General features: G+C 38.8%; 1 protein-coding gene across 1 annotated transcript in view; it reads left to right on the top strand.

Moving 5' to 3' along the window:
* Nucleotides 1–6,361: 6,361 nt before the first annotated feature.
* dennd6b (DENN/MADD domain containing 6B) overlaps nt 6,362–21,202 on the top strand; it is a gene marked incomplete at its 5' end in the record, with an annotated part of 22,421 nt that continues 7,580 nt past the window's right edge. The window contains 18 exons of the mRNA XM_079236182.1: nt 6,362–6,505; nt 9,030–9,068; nt 11,776–11,818; nt 11,900–12,009; nt 12,245–12,325; nt 12,696–12,801; nt 12,901–12,980; nt 13,757–13,819; nt 14,674–14,729; nt 14,904–15,026; nt 15,123–15,218; nt 15,714–15,808; nt 16,091–16,156; nt 17,336–17,400; nt 17,473–17,562; nt 17,722–17,775; nt 17,849–17,958; nt 19,475–19,577. Of these exons, the coding sequence (XP_079092308.1) occupies nt 6,362–6,505; nt 9,030–9,068; nt 11,776–11,818; nt 11,900–12,009; nt 12,245–12,325; nt 12,696–12,801; nt 12,901–12,980; nt 13,757–13,819; nt 14,674–14,729; nt 14,904–15,026; nt 15,123–15,218; nt 15,714–15,808; nt 16,091–16,156; nt 17,336–17,400; nt 17,473–17,562; nt 17,722–17,775; nt 17,849–17,958; nt 19,475–19,577 (1,524 nt within the window). The remainder of the gene's footprint in view (nt 6,506–9,029; nt 9,069–11,775; nt 11,819–11,899; nt 12,010–12,244; nt 12,326–12,695; nt 12,802–12,900; nt 12,981–13,756; nt 13,820–14,673; nt 14,730–14,903; nt 15,027–15,122; nt 15,219–15,713; nt 15,809–16,090; nt 16,157–17,335; nt 17,401–17,472; nt 17,563–17,721; nt 17,776–17,848; nt 17,959–19,474; nt 19,578–21,202) is intronic.

The following is a 21,202-nucleotide window of genomic DNA, read 5'->3' as shown; positions in this document are numbered from 1 at the left end:
ATATGTTGTTGTTGTTGTTTAATACAGTAACATATGTTGTTGTTTCATACAGTAACATATGTTGTTGTTGTTGTTGTTGTTGTTGTTTCATACAGAAACATATGTTGTTGTTTCATACAGTAACATATGTTGTTGTTGTTTCATACAGTAACATATGTTGTTGTTGTTGTTGTTTCATACAGTAACATATGTTGTTGTTGTTTCATACAGTAACATATGTTGTTGTTGTTGTTTCATACAGTAACATATGTTGTTGTTGTTTCATACAGAAACATATGTTGTTGTTTCATACAGTAACATATGTTGTTGTTGTTTCATACAGTAACATATGTTGTTGTTGTTTCATACAGTAACATATGTTGTTGTTTCATACAGTAACATATGTTATTGTTTCATACAGTAACATATGTTGTTGTTGTTGTTGTTGTTGTTTCATACAGTAACATATGTTGTTGTTGTTTCATACAGTAACATATGTTGTTGTTGTTGTTGTTGTTTCATACAGTAACATATGTTGTTGTTTCATACAGTAACATATGTTGTTGTTTCATACAGTAACATATGTTATTGTTGTTGTTTCATACAGTAACATATGTTATTGTTGTTGTTTTATACAGTAACATATGTTATTGTTGTTGTTTTATACAGTAACATATGTTGTTGTTGTTGTTGTTGTTTCATACAGTAACATATGTTGTTGTTGTTGTTGTTGTTTCATACAGTAACATATGTTGTTGTTGTTGTTTCATACAGTAACATATGTTATTGTTGTTGTTTTATACAGTAACATATGTTGTTGTTGTTGTTGTTGTTTCATACAGTAACATATGTTGTTGTTGTTTCATACAGTAACATATGTTGTTGTTTCATACAGTAACATATGTTGTTGTTTCATACAGTAACATATGTTGTTGTTTCATACAGTAACATATGTTGTTGTTGTTGTTTCATACAGTAACATATGTTGTTGTTGTTGTTTCATACAGTAACATATGTTGTTGTTGTTTCATACAGTAACATATGTTGTTGTTGTTTCATACAGTAACATATGTTGTTGTTTCATACAGTAACATATGTTGTTGTTGTTGTTTCATACAGTAACATATGTTGTTGTTTCATACAGTAACATATGTTGTTGTTGTTGTTTCATACAGTAACATATGTTGTTGTTGTTTCATAAAGCAACATATGTTGTTGTTGTTGTTTCATACAGTAACATATGTTGTTGTTTCATACAGTAACATATGTTGTTGTTTCATACAGTAACATAATTTATTGTTGTTGTTTCATACAGTAACATATGTTGTTGTTGTTTCATACAGCAACATATGTTGTTGTTGTTGTTGTTTCATACAGTAAAATATATTGTTGTTTCATACAGTAACATATGTTGTTGTTGTTTCATACAGTAACATATGTTGTTGTTGTTGTTTCATACAGTAACATATGTTGTTGTTTCATACAGTAACATATGTTGTTGTTGTTGTTTCATACAGTAACATATGTTGTTGTTGTTGTTTCATACAGTAACATATGTTGTTGTTGTTGTTTCATACAGTAACATATGTTGTTGTTTCATACAGTAACATATGTTGTTGTTGTTGTTGTTTCATACAGTAACATATGTTGTTGTTGTTGTTGTTTCATACAGTAACATATGTTGTTGTTGTTGTTTCATACAGTAACATATGTTGTTGTTGTTGTTTCATACAGTAACATATGTTGTTGTTGTTGTTTCATACAGCAACATATGTTGTTGTTGTTGTTGTTTCATACAGTAACATATGTTGTTGTTTCATACAGTAACATAATTTATTGTTGTTGTTTCATACAGTAACATCATTTATTGTTGTTGTTTCATACAGTAACATATGTTGTTGTTGTTTCATACAGTAACATATGTTGTTGTTGTTTCATACAGTAACATATGTTGTTGTTGTTGTTTCATACAGTAACATATGTTGTTGTTGTTGTTTCATACAGTAACATATATTGTTGTTTCATACAGTAACATATATTGTTGTTTCATACAGTAACATATGTTGTTGTTGTTTCATACAGTAACATATATTGTTGTTTCATACAGTAACATATGTTGTTGTTGTTTCATACAGTAACATATATTGTTGTTTCATACAGTAACATATGTTGTTGTTGTTTCATACAGTAACATATGTTGTTGTTGTTGTTGTTTCATACAGTAACATATGTTGTGGTTGTTTCATACAGCAACATATGTTGTTGTTGTTGTTTCATACAGTAACATATGTTGTTGTTTCATACAGTAACATATGTTGTTGTTGTTGTTTCATACAGTAACATATGTTGTTGTTGTTGTTTCATACAGTAACATATGTTGTTGTTTCATACAGTAACATATGTTGTTGTTGTTGTTTCATACAGTAACATATGTTGTTGTTGTTGTTTCATACAGTAACATATGTTGTTGTTGTTGTTTCATACAGTAACATATGTTGTTGTTTCATACAGTAACATATGTTGTTGTTGTTTCATACAGTAACATATGTTGTTGTTGTTGTTTCATACAGTAACATATGTTGTTGTTGTTGTTTCATACAGTAACATATGTTGTTGTTGTTTCATACAGTAACATATGTTGTTGTTGTTGTTGTTTCATACAGTAACATATGTTGTTGTTGTTGTTGTTTCATACAGTAACATATGTTGTTGTTTCATACAGTAACATATGTTGTTGTTGTTGTTGTTGTTGTTTCATACAGTAACATATGTTGTTGTTGTTGTTTCATACAGTAACATATGTTGTTGTTGTTTCATACAGTAACATATGTTGTTGTTTCATACAGTAACATATGTTGTTGTTTCATACAGTAACATATGTTGTTGTTGTTTCATACAGTAACATATGTTGTTGTTGTTGTTTCATACAGTAACATATGTTGTTGTTGTTTCATACAGTAACATATATTGTTGTTTCATACAGTAACATATGTTGTTGTTGTTTCATACAGTAACATATATTGTTGTTTCATACAGTAACATATGTTGTTGTTGTTTCATACAGTAACATATGTTGTTGTTGTTGTTGTTTCATACAGTAACATATGTTGTGGTTGTTTCATACAGCAACATATGTTGTTGTTGTTGTTGTTTCATACAGTAACATATGTTGTTGTTTCATACAGTAACATATGTTGTTGTTGTTGTTTCATACAGTAACATATGTTGTTGTTGTTGTTTCATACAGTAACATATGTTGTTGTTTCATACAGTAACATATGTTGTTGTTGTTGTTTCATACAGTAACATATGTTGTTGTTGTTGTTTCATACAGTAACATATGTTGTTGTTGTTGTTTCATACAGTAACATATGTTGTTGTTTCATACAGTAACATATGTTGTTGTTGTTTCATACAGTAACATATGTTGTTGTTGTTGTTTCATACAGTAACATATGTTGTTGTTGTTGTTTCATACAGTAACATATGTTGTTGTTGTTTCATACAGTAACATATGTTGTTGTTGTTGTTGTTTCATACAGTAACATATGTTGTTGTTGTTGTTGTTTCATACAGTAACATATGTTGTTGTTTCATACAGTAACATATGTTGTTGTTGTTGTTGTTGTTTCATACAGTAACATATGTTGTTGTTGTTGTTTCATACAGTAACATATGTTGTTGTTGTTTCATACAGTAACATATGTTGTTGTTTCATACAGTAACATATGTTGTTGTTTCATACAGTAACATATGTTGTTGTTGTTTCATACAGTAACATATGTTGTTGTTGTTGTTTCATACAGTAACATATGTTGTTGTTTCATACAGTAACATATGTTGTTGTTTCATACAGTAACATATGTTGTTGTTGTTGTTTCATACAGTAACATATGTTGTTGTTGTTGTTTCATACAGTAACATATGTTGTTGTTGTTGTTTCATACAGTAACATATGTTGTTGTTTCATACAGTAACATATGTTGTTGTTGTTGTTTCATACAGTAACATATGTTGTTGTTTCATACAGTAACATATGTTGTTGTTGTTGTTTCATACAGTAACATATGTTGTTGTTTCATACAGTAACATATGTTGTTGTTGTTTCATACAGTAACATATGTTGTTGTTGTTTCATACAGTAACATATGTTGTTGTTGTTTCATACAGTAACATATGTTGTTGTTTCATACAGTAACATATGTTGTTGTTGTTTCATACAGTAACATATGTTGTTGTTGTTTCATACAGTAACATATGTTGTTGTTGTTGTTTCATACAGTAACATATGTTGTTGTTGTTTCATACAGTAACATATGTTGTTGTTGTTGTTTCATACAGTAACATATGTTGTTGTTGTTTCATACAGTAACATATGTTGTTGTTGTTGTTTCATACAGTAACATATGTTGTTGTTGTTTCATACAGTAACATATGTTGTTGTTGTTTCATACAGTAACATATGTTGTTGTTGTTGTTTCATACAGTAACATATGTTGTTGTTGTTTCATACAGTAGCATATGTTGTTGTTGTTGTTTCATACAGTAACATATGTTGTTGTTGTTTCATACAGTAACATATGTTGTTGTTGTTGTTGTTGTTTCATACAGTAACATATGTTGTTGTTGTTGTTTCATACAGTAACATATGTTGTTGTTGTTTCATACAGTAACATATGTTGTTGTTGTTGTTTCATACAGTAACATATGTTGTTGTTTCATACAGTAACATATGTTGTTGTTGTTGTTTCATACAGTAACATATGTTGTTGTTGTTTCATACAGTAACATATGTTGTTGTTGTTGTTTCATACAGTAACATATGTTGTTGTTGTTTCATACAGTAACATATGTTGTTGTTGTTGTTTCATACAGTAACATATGTTGTTGTTTCATACAGTAACATATGTTGTTGTTGTTGTTGTTTCATACAGTAACATATGTTGTTGTTTCATACAGTAACATATGTTGTTGTTGTTTCATACAGTAACATATGTTGTTGTTGTTTCATACAGTAACATATGTTGTTGTTGTTGTTTCATACAGTAACATATGTTGTTGTTTCATACAGTAACATATGTTGTTGTTGTTGTTTCATACAGTAACATATGTTGTTGTTGTTGTTTCATACAGTAACATATGTTATTGTTTCATACAGTAACATATGTTGTTGTTGTTGTTTCATACAGTAACATATGTTGTTGTTTCATACAGTAACATATGTTGTTGTTGTTGTTTCATACAGTAACATATGTTGTTGTTTCATACAGTAACATATGTTGTTGTTGTTGTTTCATACAGTAACATATGTTGTTGTTGTTTCATACAGTAACATATGTTGTTGTTGTTGTTTCATACAGTAACATATGTTGTTGTTGTTGTTTCATACAGTAACATATGTTGTTGTTTCATACAGTAACATATGTTGTTGTTTCATACAGTAACATATGTTGTTGTTGTTTCATACAGTAACATATGTTGTTGTTTCATACAGTAACATATGTTGTTGTTGTTTCATACAGTAAAATATGTTGTTGTTTCATACAGTAACATATGTTGTTGTTGTTTCATACAGTAACATATGTTGTTGTTGTTGTTTCATACAGTAACATATGTTGTTGTTTCATACAGTAACATATGTTGTTGTTGTTGTTGTTTCATACAGTAAAATATATTGTTGTTTCATACAGTAACATATGTTGTTGTTGTTTCATACAGTAACATATGTTGTTAGAGAACAGAGATTAGTAACTAGTGTTAGTGAGCAGGACTTCCTGTCACATGACGTGTTGGAACTAGTTTAAATCTAATCTTTACAAGTAATTTATACAGAAGAACCAAACTAATAAAATTACTCTTTGACATTTCCATGTCAGGTAAAATTATCCAGATTAAATAATTATGTTTCATCTTCTCATCTTTAAAAAGGAAAATTATGTCCAAACATTTCAATGAAGGAACAAAACACTTTCATGATGTTTATTTAAGATACGAATAATATAATATATAGTAATACAATATATATATATATATATATATATATATATATATATATATATATATATATATATATAATATTGTATTACTATATATTATATTAATACAATATATATATATATATATATATATATATATATATATATATATATATATATATATATTGTATTAATATATATTATTCGTATATTAAATATATATATATATGGTGCAGTGGCCCCTGGCCTCCACCAGAGGGCGCTAGCGACCCCGGGTGTCTCGGGATGGAGGACTGGAGGATGAGCGCAGGTTGGTTCCGGGCCTGCTGGACCTGAAGGACCCGCTGGGCCCGATGGACCGGCTGGACCTGAAGGACCCGATGGACCTGAAGGACCCGCTGGACCTGATGGACCCGCTTCACGGCTCCGGGTCTCTGCGCCGGGAGGAGGCGGACTGCGGGGCCGCGCGCTGCGCGTGGGCGCGCTTCTCCTCGTGGCTAGAGTGCGTGTGCGTCGTGACTTTCGACCTGGAGCTCGGACAAGCCTTGGAGGTGAGGGGGTTAGCTTAGCATCGGTAGCACGTTGCTCACAGGTTAGCTTAGCATCGGTAGCACGTTGCTCACAGGTTAGCTTAGCATCGGTAGCACGTTTCTCTGCAGCTGGTTGAGCAGAGCAGATGACGTCATGTCTGCGCAGGTGCACCAGACTCCATTCACTCAGCCACTGTTTGTTGTTGTTGTGGTGGTGGTGGTGCTGCTCGGCTAAAGCAGCTTCACAAACAACCAGTGACGTGGGAACCAGTCCAGCAGCTGCTGGAGGACTTAGGCTCCTCATCCACCAAACATGTGGGAACCTCACAAGAACCATGTGATGACCTAAACCAGTAACCCACGTGATGACTTAAACCAGTAACCCATGTGATGGCCTAAACCAGTAACCCAGTAAACCACGTGATAACCTAAACCAGTAAACCATGTGATGACCTAAACCAGTAAACCATGTGATGACCTAAACCAGTAACCCATGTGATGACCTAAACCAGTAAACCATGTGATGACCTAAACCAGTAACCCATGTGATGACCTAAACCAGTAAACCATGTGATGACCTAAACCAGTAACCCATGTGATGACCTAAACCAGTAACCCAGTAAACCACGTGATGACCTAAACCAGTAACCCAGTAAACCACGTGATGACCTAAACCAGTAAACCATGTGATGACCTAAACCAGTAAACCATGTGATGACCTAAACCAGTAACCCATGTGATGACCTAAACCAGTAAACCATGTGATGACCTAAACCAGTAATCCAGTAAACCACATGATGACCTAAACCAGTAACCCAGTAACCCATGTGATGACCTAAACCAGTAACCCATGTGATGACCTAAACCAGTAACCTATGTGATGACCTAACCAGTAACCCAGTAAACCATGTGATGACCTAAACCAGTAACCCATGTGATGACCTAAACCAGTAACCCAGTAAACCATGTGATGACCTAAACCAGTATCCCATGTGATGAGCTAAACCAGTAACCCAGTACACCACGTGATTACCTAAACCAGTAACCCAGTAAACCATGTGATGACCTAAACCAGTAACCCATGTGATGACCTAAACCAGTAACCCATGTGATGACCTAAACCAGTAAACCAGTAACCCATGTGATGACCTAAACCAGTAAACCAGTAACCCATGTGATGACTTAAACCAGTAACCCATGTGATGACCTAAACCAGTAACCCATGTGATGACCTAAACCAGTAAACCAGTAACCCATGTGATGACCTAAACCAGTAAACCATGTGATGATCTAAACCAGTAACCCAGTAACCCATGTGATGACCTAAACCAGTAACCCATGTGATGACCTAAACCAGTAAACCAGTAACCCATGTGATGACCTAAACCAGTAAACCAGTAACCCATGTGATGACTTAAACCAGTAAACCATGTGATGACCTAAACCAGTAAACCAGTAACCCATGTGATAACCTAAACCAGTAACCCATGTGATGACCTAAACCAGTAAACCAGTAACCCATGTGATGACCTAAACCAGTAAACCAGTAACCCATGTGATGACCTAAACCAGTAACCCATGTGATGACCTAAACCAGTAACCCATGTGATGACCTAAACCAGTAAACCAGTAACCCATGTGATGACCTAAACCAGTAAACCATGTGATGACCTAAACCAGTAACCCATGTGATGACCTAAACCAGTAACCTATGTGATGACCTAAACCAGTAACCCATGTGATGACCTAAACCAGTAACCCATGTGATGACCTAAACCAGTAAACCAGTAACCCATGTGATGACCTAAACCAGTAAACCAGTAACCCATGTGATGACTTAAACCAGTAAACCAGTAACCCATGTGATGACCTAAACCAGTAACCCATGTGATGACCTAAACCAGTAAACCATGTGATGACCTAAACCAGTAAACCATGTGATGACTTAAACCAGTAAACCAGTAAACCATGTGATGACCTAAACCAGTAACCCATGTGATGACCTAAACCAGTAACCCATGTGATGACTTAAACCAGTAAACCAGTAACCCATGTGATGACTTAAACCAGTAACCCATGTGATGACCTAAACCAGTAAACCATGTGATGACTTAAACCAGTAAACCAGTAAACCATGTGATGACTTAAACCAGTAAACCAGTAAACCACCATTTGAGATGAGCCCTTGTTAAAAATGATTCCTCATATTGAAATGATGTAATCTAAATAATAATAATATTGATCATCATATTAATAATTTTGATCATAATAATATTATTGATCATAATAATAATATTATTGATCATAATAATATTGACCACAATAATAATAGTAATAATGTTATTGATCATAATAATAATATTGTTCATAATAATAGTAATAATAATGTTATTGATCATAATAATATTATTGATCATAATAATAATAGTAATAATAATGTTATTGATCATAATAATATTGATCATAACAATAATAGTAATAATGATATTGATAATAATAATAATAATAATAATAATATTGATCATAATGTGTTTCTGGTTTCCAGCTGGTGTTTCCTCAGGATGTGAAGCTCACAGAGAAGGAGGTGATTGTTTTTATTACATTTATTTATGTTTTAATTATTTAAATGGGTTTATTACATGTGTGTGTATGTGTGTGTGTGTGTATATATATACGTATATATATATATATATATATATATATATATATATGTATATATATATATATATATATATATATATATATATATATATATATATATATATATATACGTATATATATATATACATATATATATATATATATATATATATATATATATATACACATACATACATACATACATACATACATATATATATATATATATATGGGGTTTGTTCAGTCTCATTAATGACAAATGCACACAGAAGGGTTTACAACTACATTCCAATGATTTATATAAATAAAAAATCACAAATATCTTTCTGCATCTGTTTGTATTTGTGTGTTGATCTGTCTGTCTTTGTGGATTTATTTGTGGATCGCACTGCATTTGTTTGTGAAAAGCTTCACATTTACGTTTGGCTTTTATGAGACTCCTGCCGTGCTTTGGATTCACAAATGCATTGTAATCCATCTTCATGTGCCGGTGCAGCCCACAGGGTCATCTGACCACAGAGACCCGAAGCAGGCGGTGGGAGGCCGGGTCCGGTCTTCTCTGAGTCGGCCCAAAGCGGGTGATGAACTCCAGTGCAGTATAACAGTCCACTCAGCAGACACTCGGGTCAGCGTGGTCCAATCAGCTGCAGACACTGACATGAAACATATTCTAATGGGAACAGCCACGTGACACAACATCCGCTTTCCAAAATACTGACTGATATGGATGTGTTCAGAACATTTCACAACACATCCACACATCTTAAGATGGCCCTTTGGGCTGCACTGGTACATAAGATGGCCCTTTGGGCTGCACTGGTACATAAGATGGCCCTTTGGGCGGCACTGGTACATAAGATGGCCCTTTGGGCTGCACTGGTACATAAGATGGCCCTTTGGGCTGCACTGGTACATAAGATGGCCCTTTGGGCTGCACTGGTACATAAGATGGCCCTTTGGGCGGCACTGGTACATAAGATGGCCCTTTGGGCTGCACTGGTACATAAGATGGCCCTTTGGGCGGCACTGGTACATAAGATGGGCGTTTGGGCTGCACTGGTACATAAGATGGCCCTTTGGGCTGCACTGGTACATAAGATGGCCCTTTGGGCTGCACTGGTACATAAGATGGCCCTTTGGGCGGCACTGGTACATAAGATGGCCCTTTGGGCTGCACTGGTACATAAGATGGCCCTTTGGGCTGCACTGGTACATAAGATGGCCCTTTGGGCTGCACTGGTACATAAGATGGCCCTTTGGGCTGCACTGGTACATAAGATGGCCCTTTGGGCTGCACTGGTACATAAGATGGCCCTTTGGGCGGCACTGGTACATAAGATGGGCGTTTGGGCTGCACTGGTACATAAGATGGCCCTTTGGGCTGCACTGGTACATAAGATGGCCCTTTGGGCTGCACTGGTACATAAGATGGCCCTTTGGGCGGCACTGGTACATAAGATGGGCGTTTGGGCTGCACTGGTACATAAGATGGCCCTTTGGGCGGCACTGGTACATAAGATGGCCCTTTGGGCTGCACTGGTACATAAGATGGGCCTTTGGGCTGCACTGGTACATAAGATGGGCCTTTGGGCTGCACTGGTACATAAGATGGGCCTTTGGGCGGCACTGGTACATAAGATGGCCCTTTGGGCTGCACTGGTACATAAGATGGCCCTTTGGGCTGCACTGGTACATAAGATGGCCCTTTGGGCTGCACTGGTACATAAGATGGCCCTTTGGGCGGCACTGGTACATAAGATGGGCGTTTGGGCTGCACTGGTACATAAGATGGCCCTTTGGGCTGCACTGGTACATAAGATGGCCCTTTGGGCTGCACTGGTACATAAGATGGCCCTTTGGGCTGCACTGGTACATAAGATGGGCGTTTGGGCTGCACTGGTACATAAGATGGGCCCTTTGGGCTGCACTGGTACATAAGATGGGCCTTTGGGCTGCACTGGTACATAAGATGGCCCTTTGGGCTGCACTGGTACATAAGATGGCCCTTTGGGCTGCACTGGTACATAAGATGGCCCTTTGGGCTGCACTGGTACATAAGATGGGCGTTTGGGCTGCACTGGTACATAAGATGGCCCTTTGGGCTGCACTGGTACATAAGATGGGCCTTTGGGCTGCACTGGTACATAAGATGGCCCTTTGGGCTGCACTGGTACATAAGATGGGCCTTTGGGCTGCACTGGTACATAAGATGGGCCTTTGGGCTGCACTGGTACATAAGATGGCCCTTTGGGCTGCACTGGTACATAAGATGGCCCTTTGGGCTGCACTGGTACATAAGATGGGCGTTTGGGCTGCACTGGTACATAAGATGGGCCTTTGGGCTGCACTGGTACATAAGATGGCCCTTTGGGCTGCACTGGTACATAAGATGGCCCTTTGGGCTGCACTGGTACATAAGATGGCCCTTTGGGCTGCACTGGTACATAAGATGGGCCCTTTGGGCGGCACTGGTACATAAGATGGGCCCTTTGGGCGGCACTGGTACTGGAACTGAACTAACCCCATATATATATGTGTATTATATGTTGTATTTATTGATCATACTGGTTTATATTATATGTTGTATTTATTGATCATACTGGTTTATATTATATGTTGTATTTATTGATCATGCTGGTTTGTGATTGTAGAAGAGCAGCATCTGCTACCTGTCCTTCCCCGACTCATACTCAGGTAATTCACCTTGCACTGAACACTTTATTTCCCAAGATGCATTGGGGACCCTGAGGTCACATTTCTCACTTGACTTCCCAGGATGCATTGGGGACACTCAGTTCAGCTTCCGCTTCCGTCAGTCGGTCGGCCGAAGAGCGTCGAGGTTCAGAGAAGACGTTTACAACCGAGAGGCCCCGCCCACCCTGCAGGTATTGATCATGGTTATTGATCAGCCCGTTATCGAGCTGATCATTATTGATCAGCTCGATTACGATCAGATCAATAATGATCTGATTGATATCGATCAGCTCATGGGACGCTTATTGATCAGGAACCAAATATTTATAAATATGTATAAACCAACACTTCTAAATACTCACTTTGTAAACATTAATAAAGAGACCTTTGTAAACAGTTACAGTTTGTGTCTCTTTGTTTCCACAGACTGAAGCGTCCCATTTCTTTGGTTACGTCTATTTCAGACAAGTGAAGGATGTTTCTGTGAAGAGAGGGTACTTCCAGAAGGTCAGTTCCCTGGTCACACCTGGTCCACACCTGTCCACACATGGTCCAGACCTGGTCCACACCTGGGCCACACCTATTCCACACCTGTTCATTCGCACCTGGTCCACACGGTCACACATGGTCCACACCTGTCCACACATGGTCCACACCTGTTCATTCGCACCTGGTCCACACCTGTCCACACCTGGTTCTCACCTGGTCCACACCTATTCCACACCTGTTTATTCGCACCTGGTCCACACGGTCACACATGGTCCACACCTGTTCATTTACACACGGTCACACATGGTCCACACCTGTTCATTTACACATGGTCACACATGGTCACACCTGGTCACACCTGGTTAACCATATGATGTCTGTGTTTCAGTCTCTGGTGCTGGTATCCAAGTTACCTTACACTCACCTGTTCCACTCGCTGCTGCAGATCGTCGCTCCTGAGTTCTTTGAGAAACTGGAGCCGTGTCTGGAAGCAGGTGATGATGTCATAACCATGGGCCAATCAGAACAATCGTCATCATGACGTCATTCCTGCTGAAATGTCACCTGGCGTCTCGTCTTGCTCTCGTCCTCAGTGTGTAACGGGATCGACCAATGGCCTTCACCTACACCTGGACTGACCCTCAACCTGCCTGTGATGGGCATGGTCTTACAGGTGAGGACGGGGGCGTGGTCCATCATGTTAGGGGGCGTGGTCTCACCGCGGAGGGGAGGAGGGGGGGGGTCATATAGGTGAGGTGAAATCACCAGTAGAAAAGGTGTGTTAGTTTGGGTCATAAAACCTACGACTCCCAGGGTGCATTTCACTAACAGACAGCCACAGATCACAGAGCTTCATACTCTTCTTTGTTGTTGTATTGTGTATGACATATACTTTTATAGCATTCTGTCATTTAATTATATAATAGTGTATATTATATATATATATATACAGTATATATATTTTTTCTTTCTTCTATAATATATATATATATATATATATATATATATATATATGTATATATGTATATATATATATGTATGTATATATATATGTATGTGTGTGTATATATATATATATATATATATATATACATATATACATATATATGTATATATATATATATATATACATATATACATATATATGTATATATATATATATACGTATATATATATACGTATATATGTATATATATATATGTATATATATATATATATACGTATATATGTATATATATATATGTATATATATATATATATATGTATATATATATATATATATACGTATATGTATATATATATACGTATATGTATATACATATATGTTGAGCAACATAAAAAGTGAATTCAACATTCATAAACCTGCTTTCTATCCTTCAATGGTTTCATTTTTATTTGAACTTAATTGCAAAAGAAATATGTTTTTCCTGTTGTTATTAAATCTTTCAGGTTCGGATTCCATCCAAAACAGACAAAGCAGGAGGAAGTCCAGCCCGGAAAACTGCTCGAGAGGTCAGGAAGAGAACGGAGCTTTTATTATAACGCTGTGATGAGTCATAACGTCTGGTTGTTATAACATAACGTCTGGTTGTTATTATAACATAACGTCTGGTTGTTATTATAACATAACGTCTGGTTGTTATAACATAACGTCTGGTTGTTATTATAACATAACATCTGGTTGTTGTAACATAACGTCTGATTGTTGTTATAACATAACGTCTGGTTGTTCTTATAACACGTCTGGTTGTTGTTATAACACAACGTCTGTTTGTTGTTATAACATAACATCTGATTGTTATAACACAACGTCTGATTGTTATTGTAACATAACATCTGGTTGTTATTATGACATAACGTCTGGTTGTTATAATACAACATAACGTCTGATTGTTGTTATAACATAGCATCTGGTTGTTGTTATAACATAACGTCTGGTTGTTGTAATACAACATAACGTCTGATTGTTGTTATAACATAACGTCTGGTTGTTATAATACAACATAACGTCTGGTTGTTGTTATAACATAACGTCTGGTTGTTGTTATAACATAACGTCTGGTTGTTGTAATACAACATAACGTCTGATTGTTGTTATAACATAACGTCTGGTTGTTATAATACAACATAACGTCTGTTTGTTGTTATAACATAACGTCTGGTTGTTGTTATAACATAACGTCTGGTTGTTATGATACAACATAACGTCTGATTGTTGTTATAACATAACGTCTGATTGTTATTGTAACATAACGTCTGGTTGTTATAACGTCTGGGTGTTATAATACAACATAACGTCTGATTTTTGTTATAACATAACGTCTGATTGTTATTGTAACATAACATCTGTTATAACATAACCTCAGAACCTGCTGCCGGCTCCCACGGTGCTGCCAACCCTCCACGAGCTGGACCTCTTCAGGTGAGTTTCATATTCATGATAGAAACAGAGATACGGTGACCTTTGGCCTCCTTATTCTCTGATAGTGATGATCAGGTGACCTTTGGCCTCCTTATTCTCTGATAGTGATGATCAGGTGACCTTTGGCCTCCTTATTCTCTGATATTGATGACCAGGTGACCTTTGACCTCTCAGGTGTTTCCAGTCGGTCCTGATCCACCTGCAGATGTTCTGGGAGCTCATGTTGCTCGGGGAACCGGTGGTCGTCATGGCGCCGTCTCCCACCGTCTCCTCGGAAACCGTGCTGGCCCTTGTCAGGTGACCGAACAGCCAATAGGAACAAAGCTCCTGGTAGGCAATCGGAGGGCAGTGTTTGTGTTGTTGTCGTCGTGGTAACGCTGTGTCCTCTCTCAGCTCCATCAGTCCGCTGAAGTTCTGCTGCGACTTCCGTCCGTACTTCACCGTCCACGACAGCGAGTTCAGGGAGTACACCACCAGAACCCAGAGCCCGTGAGACTTGTCTGTGTTTCCCCTGTCTGTCTGTTTGTCTGTGTTTCACCTGTCTGTCTGTCCTAGTACACCACCAGAGCCCGTGAGACCTGTCTGTGTTTCCCCTGTCTGTCTGTTTGTCTGTGTTTCCCCTGTTTGTCTGTGTTTCCCCTGTCTGTTTGTTTGTCTGTGTTTCCCCTGTCTGTCTGTTTGTCTGTGTTTCGTCTGTTTGTCTGTGTTTCCCCTGTCTGTTTGTTTGTCTGTGTTTCCCCTGTCTGTCTGTTTGTCTGTGTTTCACCGGTCTGTCTGTTTGTCTGTGTTTCCCCTGTCTGTCTGTCTGTCTGTCTGTCTGTCTGTTTGTCTGTGTTTCACCTGTCTGTCTGTCTTCAGCCCGTCTGTCTTCAGCCCGTCTGTCTGTCTGTCCTAGTACACCACCAGAACCCAGAGTCTGTGAGACCTGTCTGTTTCACCTGTCTGTCTCTCTCTCTCTCACCTGTCTCTCTCTCACCTGTTCAGGCCTAACGTGGTTCTGGGAGTCACCAATCCATTCTTCATTAAAACTTTTCAGAACTGGCCTCACGTCGTCCGACTGGGAGAAATCAAAATGGCGGGTAAGAGAAGTTCTTCTTCTTCTTCTTCTTCTTCTTCTTCTTCTTCTTCTTCTAACCCTCCTCTTAAATCCACATTCAATCAAAACACCAATTAGTGTATTTTCTCCATAAAATAATCTTATTTAGTTTATTGTTGTTACTATCATCATTATATCTTCAGAGGTAGAGGGGGTCATCGTGTGTGTGTGTGTGTGTGTGTGTGTGTGTGTGTGTGTGTGTGTGTGTGTGTGTGTGTGTGTGTGTGTGTGTGTGTGTGTGCGTGCGTGCGTGCGTATGTTTCAGGTGATTTACCGAAACAGGTGAAGGTGAAGAAACCGTCCAGACTGAAGTCCCTGGACACTAAACCAGGTAACACCTGAGTCTGTTACCTGTTAACACCTGAGTCTGTTACCTGTTAACACCTGAGTCTGTTACCTGTTAACACTGAGTCTGTTACCTGTTAACACTGAGTCTGTTACCTGTTAACACCTGAGTCTGTTACCTGTTAACACCTGAGTCTGTTACCTGTTAACACTGAGTCTGTTACCTGTTAACACCTGAGTCTGTTACCTGTTAACACTGAGTCTGTTACCTGTTAACACCTGAGTCTGTTACCTGTTAACACCTGAGTCTGTTACCTGTTAGCACTGAGTCTGTTACCTGTTAGCACTGAGTCTGTTACCTGTTAACACCTGAGTCTGTTACCTGTTAACACCTGAGTCTGTTACCTGTTAACACCTGAGTCTGTTACCTGGTCACACCTGAGTCTGTTACCTGTTAACACTGAGTCTGTTACCTGTTAACACTGAGTCTTTTACCTGTTAACACCTGAGTCTGTTACCTGTTAACACTGAGTCTGTTACCTGGTCACACCTGAGTCTGTTACCTGGTCACACCTGAGTCTGTTACCTGTTAACACTGAGTCTGTTACCTGTTAACACTGAGTCTGTTACCTGTTAACACTGAGTCTGTTACCTGGTCACACCTGAGTCTGTTACCTGTTAACCCTGAGTCTGTTACCTGTTAACACTGAGTCTGTTACCTGTTAACACCTGAGTCTGTTACCTGTTAACACCTGAGTCTGTTACCTGTTAACACTGAGTCTGTTACCTGTTAACACTGAGTCTGTTACCTGTTAACACCTGAGTCTGTTACCTGTTAACACTGAGTCTGTTACCTGGTCACACCTGAGTCTGTTACCTGGTCACACCTGAGTCTGTTACCTGTTAACACTGAGTCTGTTACCTGTTAACACTGAGTCTGTTACCTGGTCACACCTGAGTCTGTTACCTGTTAACCCTGAGTCTGTTACCTGTTAACACTGAGTCTGTTACCTGTTAACACCTGAGTCTGTTACCTGTTAACACCTGAGTCTGTTACCTGTTAACACTGAGTCTGTTACCTGTTAACACCTGAGTCTGTTACCTGTTAACACCTGAGTCTGTTACCTGTTAATACTGAGTCTGTTACCTGTTAACACCTGAGTCTCCTACCTGGTCACACCTGAGTCTGTTACCTGATCAGACTGAAGTTACTTCCTGTCTGCAGGCATCTACACGGCGTTCAAGACGTTCCTCCACAAAGACAAGCTGCTCCTGAAGCGACTGCTGAAGGTGGAAACAACACCCTTACTGTCTGTTTCTTGATCTGAAGACGATGATGTTGAAACATTGAAATGTCTTCAGGGGATCCAGAGGAAGCGGCCGTCGGAGGTGCAGAGCGCCATCTTGAGGCGACACCTGTTGGAGCTCACGCAGAGCTTCATCATCCCGTTGGTGAGGGAACAGCCAATCAGAGACCGGCTGCTCTGTTTCACGCTATTGATCGTTAGCTGGGATTCAGACGTTGTCTCATTCTAATTAATATCATAAGTTGTAGATCATGTTAACGTGCAATCAAACAAACATACTGACGTCATTGTGTCTGGTCGGCAGGAGCGCTACATGGCGAGCCTGATGCCGCTGCAGAGATCGGTGACGGCGTGGAAGGTAAACAGGAAGTGGATCATTGGGGATGACCTCACGCCATGTCGTCAGCTGGTTCATGTGTTTGTGTGTTCAGACTCCTCCTCAGATCCGACCCTTCAGTCAGGACGAGTTCATGTCCACTCTGGATCACACCGGGCCTCAGCTGACCTCGGTGCTCAAAGGTGATTGGATGGGACTGTACAGGTGAGTCACTCAGGCGTCTGCAGGATAAAGTCCTCTTGGTTTTATAGTTGGCTCCACTTTTTACGGTGTTCTTCATCTTCCGTCTTTAACCTCTTTGTCGGACACGGCCCGCCCGCGGTACCTTCAACTGTACGACTTTACACGATCACTATTTATAGTTACGTTAGCTGCCAGTGCTTTAGCACGCTACGCTTCTTGGGATTCTAATTCTTTCAACCATTTCAAGATGGGACCACCACAGCAGCTACAGTCAACGTTCATGTCAGACAACAACAAACAAACCATATCAGAATCTAGGCAACTCACCGATGACGCCTCATATGATCCATACATCGATAACATTCCAACAACAACGGTGTTGTTACGTCGTAAAGGTTCAGACGATCCAATCCCGTAAAAGATTTAGTCCAAAACACGTGATTACATCCATGAATATCCACCAACTGGTATTGCATCATTTCATATCAGCTGCCAGGTATCACACAATATTTCTGTATTTCCACTCCCAAATCAAGTTTTCATGAGAGCACAGTGATATAAAAATGTCCGCTGAACTCTGACCTTTCGATCGACACCCCACTTGAACCAATAGGAGCGTCATGTCCTCTTGACAGACTACACTAGCCAACGAGAGTCCACGTTGAAGAACAGGGTCTGCCTCTTCTTTCATATATGGGCCAAACCCACCGGGCCCGGAAGGCGTAAATAAAAACCTTATACTTTAGTGTGTTCAAATTTATATAACTCAATGTCAGCAGCACTTGTTAGTGATTCTAACTATTGAGAGAAAAAGGCTTCAGAGTGTTACCTTTTAAAAGAGACCAAGACCATGCATTTACTCCAAATAGTTCAAGTACAGCTTGCAATTTACTTTGGGTATACCTGTATAGGCATTTAGGCAAATCTTACAGGAACGCTAAGAGGTTTTAAGCCCTTCATAACTTTGAGATTAAAGTCATAACTTTGAGAATATCGACTTGTTTCTACAACGTGACCGCAGCTCAAACTGGGATCAAATTGCACCGATTTCGATATTTCTGTTGCCTTTTTTTTGCCAATCGACATGCTCTTTCAAAAAGGTTCTGAACTAAGAACCGAGACTATTTGGTTCTCCAAAGAACTTTCCCGTTCTGGAAAAATCTGGATCACCGTAAACATGTGGATCACTGTAAACATCTGGATCACTAAACATCTAGATCACTGTAAACATGTGGATCACTGTAAACATCTGGATCACTAAACATCTAGATCACTGTAAACATGTGGATCACTGTAAACATGTGTATCACTGTAAACATCTTGATCACTGTAAACATGTGGATCACTGTAAACATATTTCTCATTAAACATCTTGATCACTGTAAACATGTGTATCACTGTAAACATCTTGATCACTGTAAACATGTGTATCACTGTAAACATCTTGATCACTGTAAACATGTGGATCACTGTAAACATCTTGATCACTGTAAACATGTGGATCACTGTAAGCATCTCATCTGTTGACTCTTGACAGAAGATTCTTCAGGTCTCCAAACTTTGACGGGTGGTATCGTCATCGACACAAAGAGATGACGCAGAAACTGGAGTCTCTTCACCTGGAGGTCATATGTGATGCTGTGAGTTATCAGACACACAGCATTATCACTGACACCGTATCACTGAAACCGTATCACTGACGACATCTTATCACTGAACATATTATCACTGACATCTTATCTACTGACGACGTATTACCACTGACATTATCACTGACGACATCTTATCACTGAACATATTATCACTGACATCGTATCACTGACAACATCTTATCTACTGACGACGTATTACCACTGACATTATCACTGGCGTATTATCACTGACAACATAATCACTGACAACATCTTATCACTGACATCATAATCACTGACATTTTATCACTGACATCTTATCACTCGCAACATCGTATCACTGACATCGTATCACTGACACCTTATCACTGACGACATCGTATCACCGATGACACCGTATCACTGACATCGTATCACCGATGACACCGTATCACTGATGACATCGTATCACTGACATCGTATCACTGATGACATCGTATCACCGATGACACCGTATCACTGACGACACCGTATCACTGACGACACCGTATCACTGACATCGTATCACTGACGACATCGTATCACCGATGACACCGTATCACTGATGACATCGTATCACTGACGACACCGTATCACTAACATCGTATCACTGACGACATCGTATCACTGATGACACCGTATCACTGACATCGTATCACTGACGACATCGTATCACCGATGACACCGTATCACTGACATCGTATCACTGACGACACCGTATCACTGACGACACCGTATCACTGATGACATCGTATCACTGACGACACCGTATCACTGATGACATCGTATCACTGACGACACCGTATCACTGATGACATCGTATCACTGACACCGTATCACTGACGACACCGTATCACTGATGACATCGTATCACTGATGACATCGTATCACTGACACCTTATCACTGACGACATCGTATCACTGACATCGTATCACTGACACCTTATCACTGACAACATCGTATCACTGACACCTTATCACTGACGACATCGTATCACTGATGACATCGTATCACTGATGACATCGTATCACTGACATCGTATCACTGACATTGCATCACTGACACCTTATCACTGACGACATCTTATCACTGACATCGTATCACTGACACCTTATCACTGACGACATCTTATCACTGACACCTTATCACTGACGACATCGTATCACTGACACCTTATCACTGACGACATCGTATCACTGACATTGCATCACTGACACCTTATCACTGACGACATCTTATCACTGACATCGTATCACTGATGACATCGTATCACTGACATTGCATCACTGACACCTTATCACTGACGACATCTTATCACTGACATCGTATCACTGACACCTTATCACTGACGACATCTTATCACTGACACCTTATCACTGACGACATCGTATCACTGACACCTTATCACTGACATTGCATCACTGACACCTTATCACTGACGACATCTTATCACTGACATCGTATCACTGATGACATCGTATCACTGACATTGCATCACTGACACCTTATCACTGACAACATCGTATCACTGACATCGTATCACTGACACCTTATCACTGACGACATCGTATCACTGACACCTTATCACTGATGACATCGTATCACTGACATTGCA

Source organism: Taurulus bubalis (assembly GCF_910589615.1).
Source record: "Taurulus bubalis genome assembly, chromosome: 20".
NCBI classification, from domain to species: Eukaryota; Metazoa; Chordata; class Actinopteri; order Perciformes; family Cottidae; genus Taurulus; species Taurulus bubalis.
This window is presented reverse-complemented; position numbering and strand designations above follow the sequence as displayed.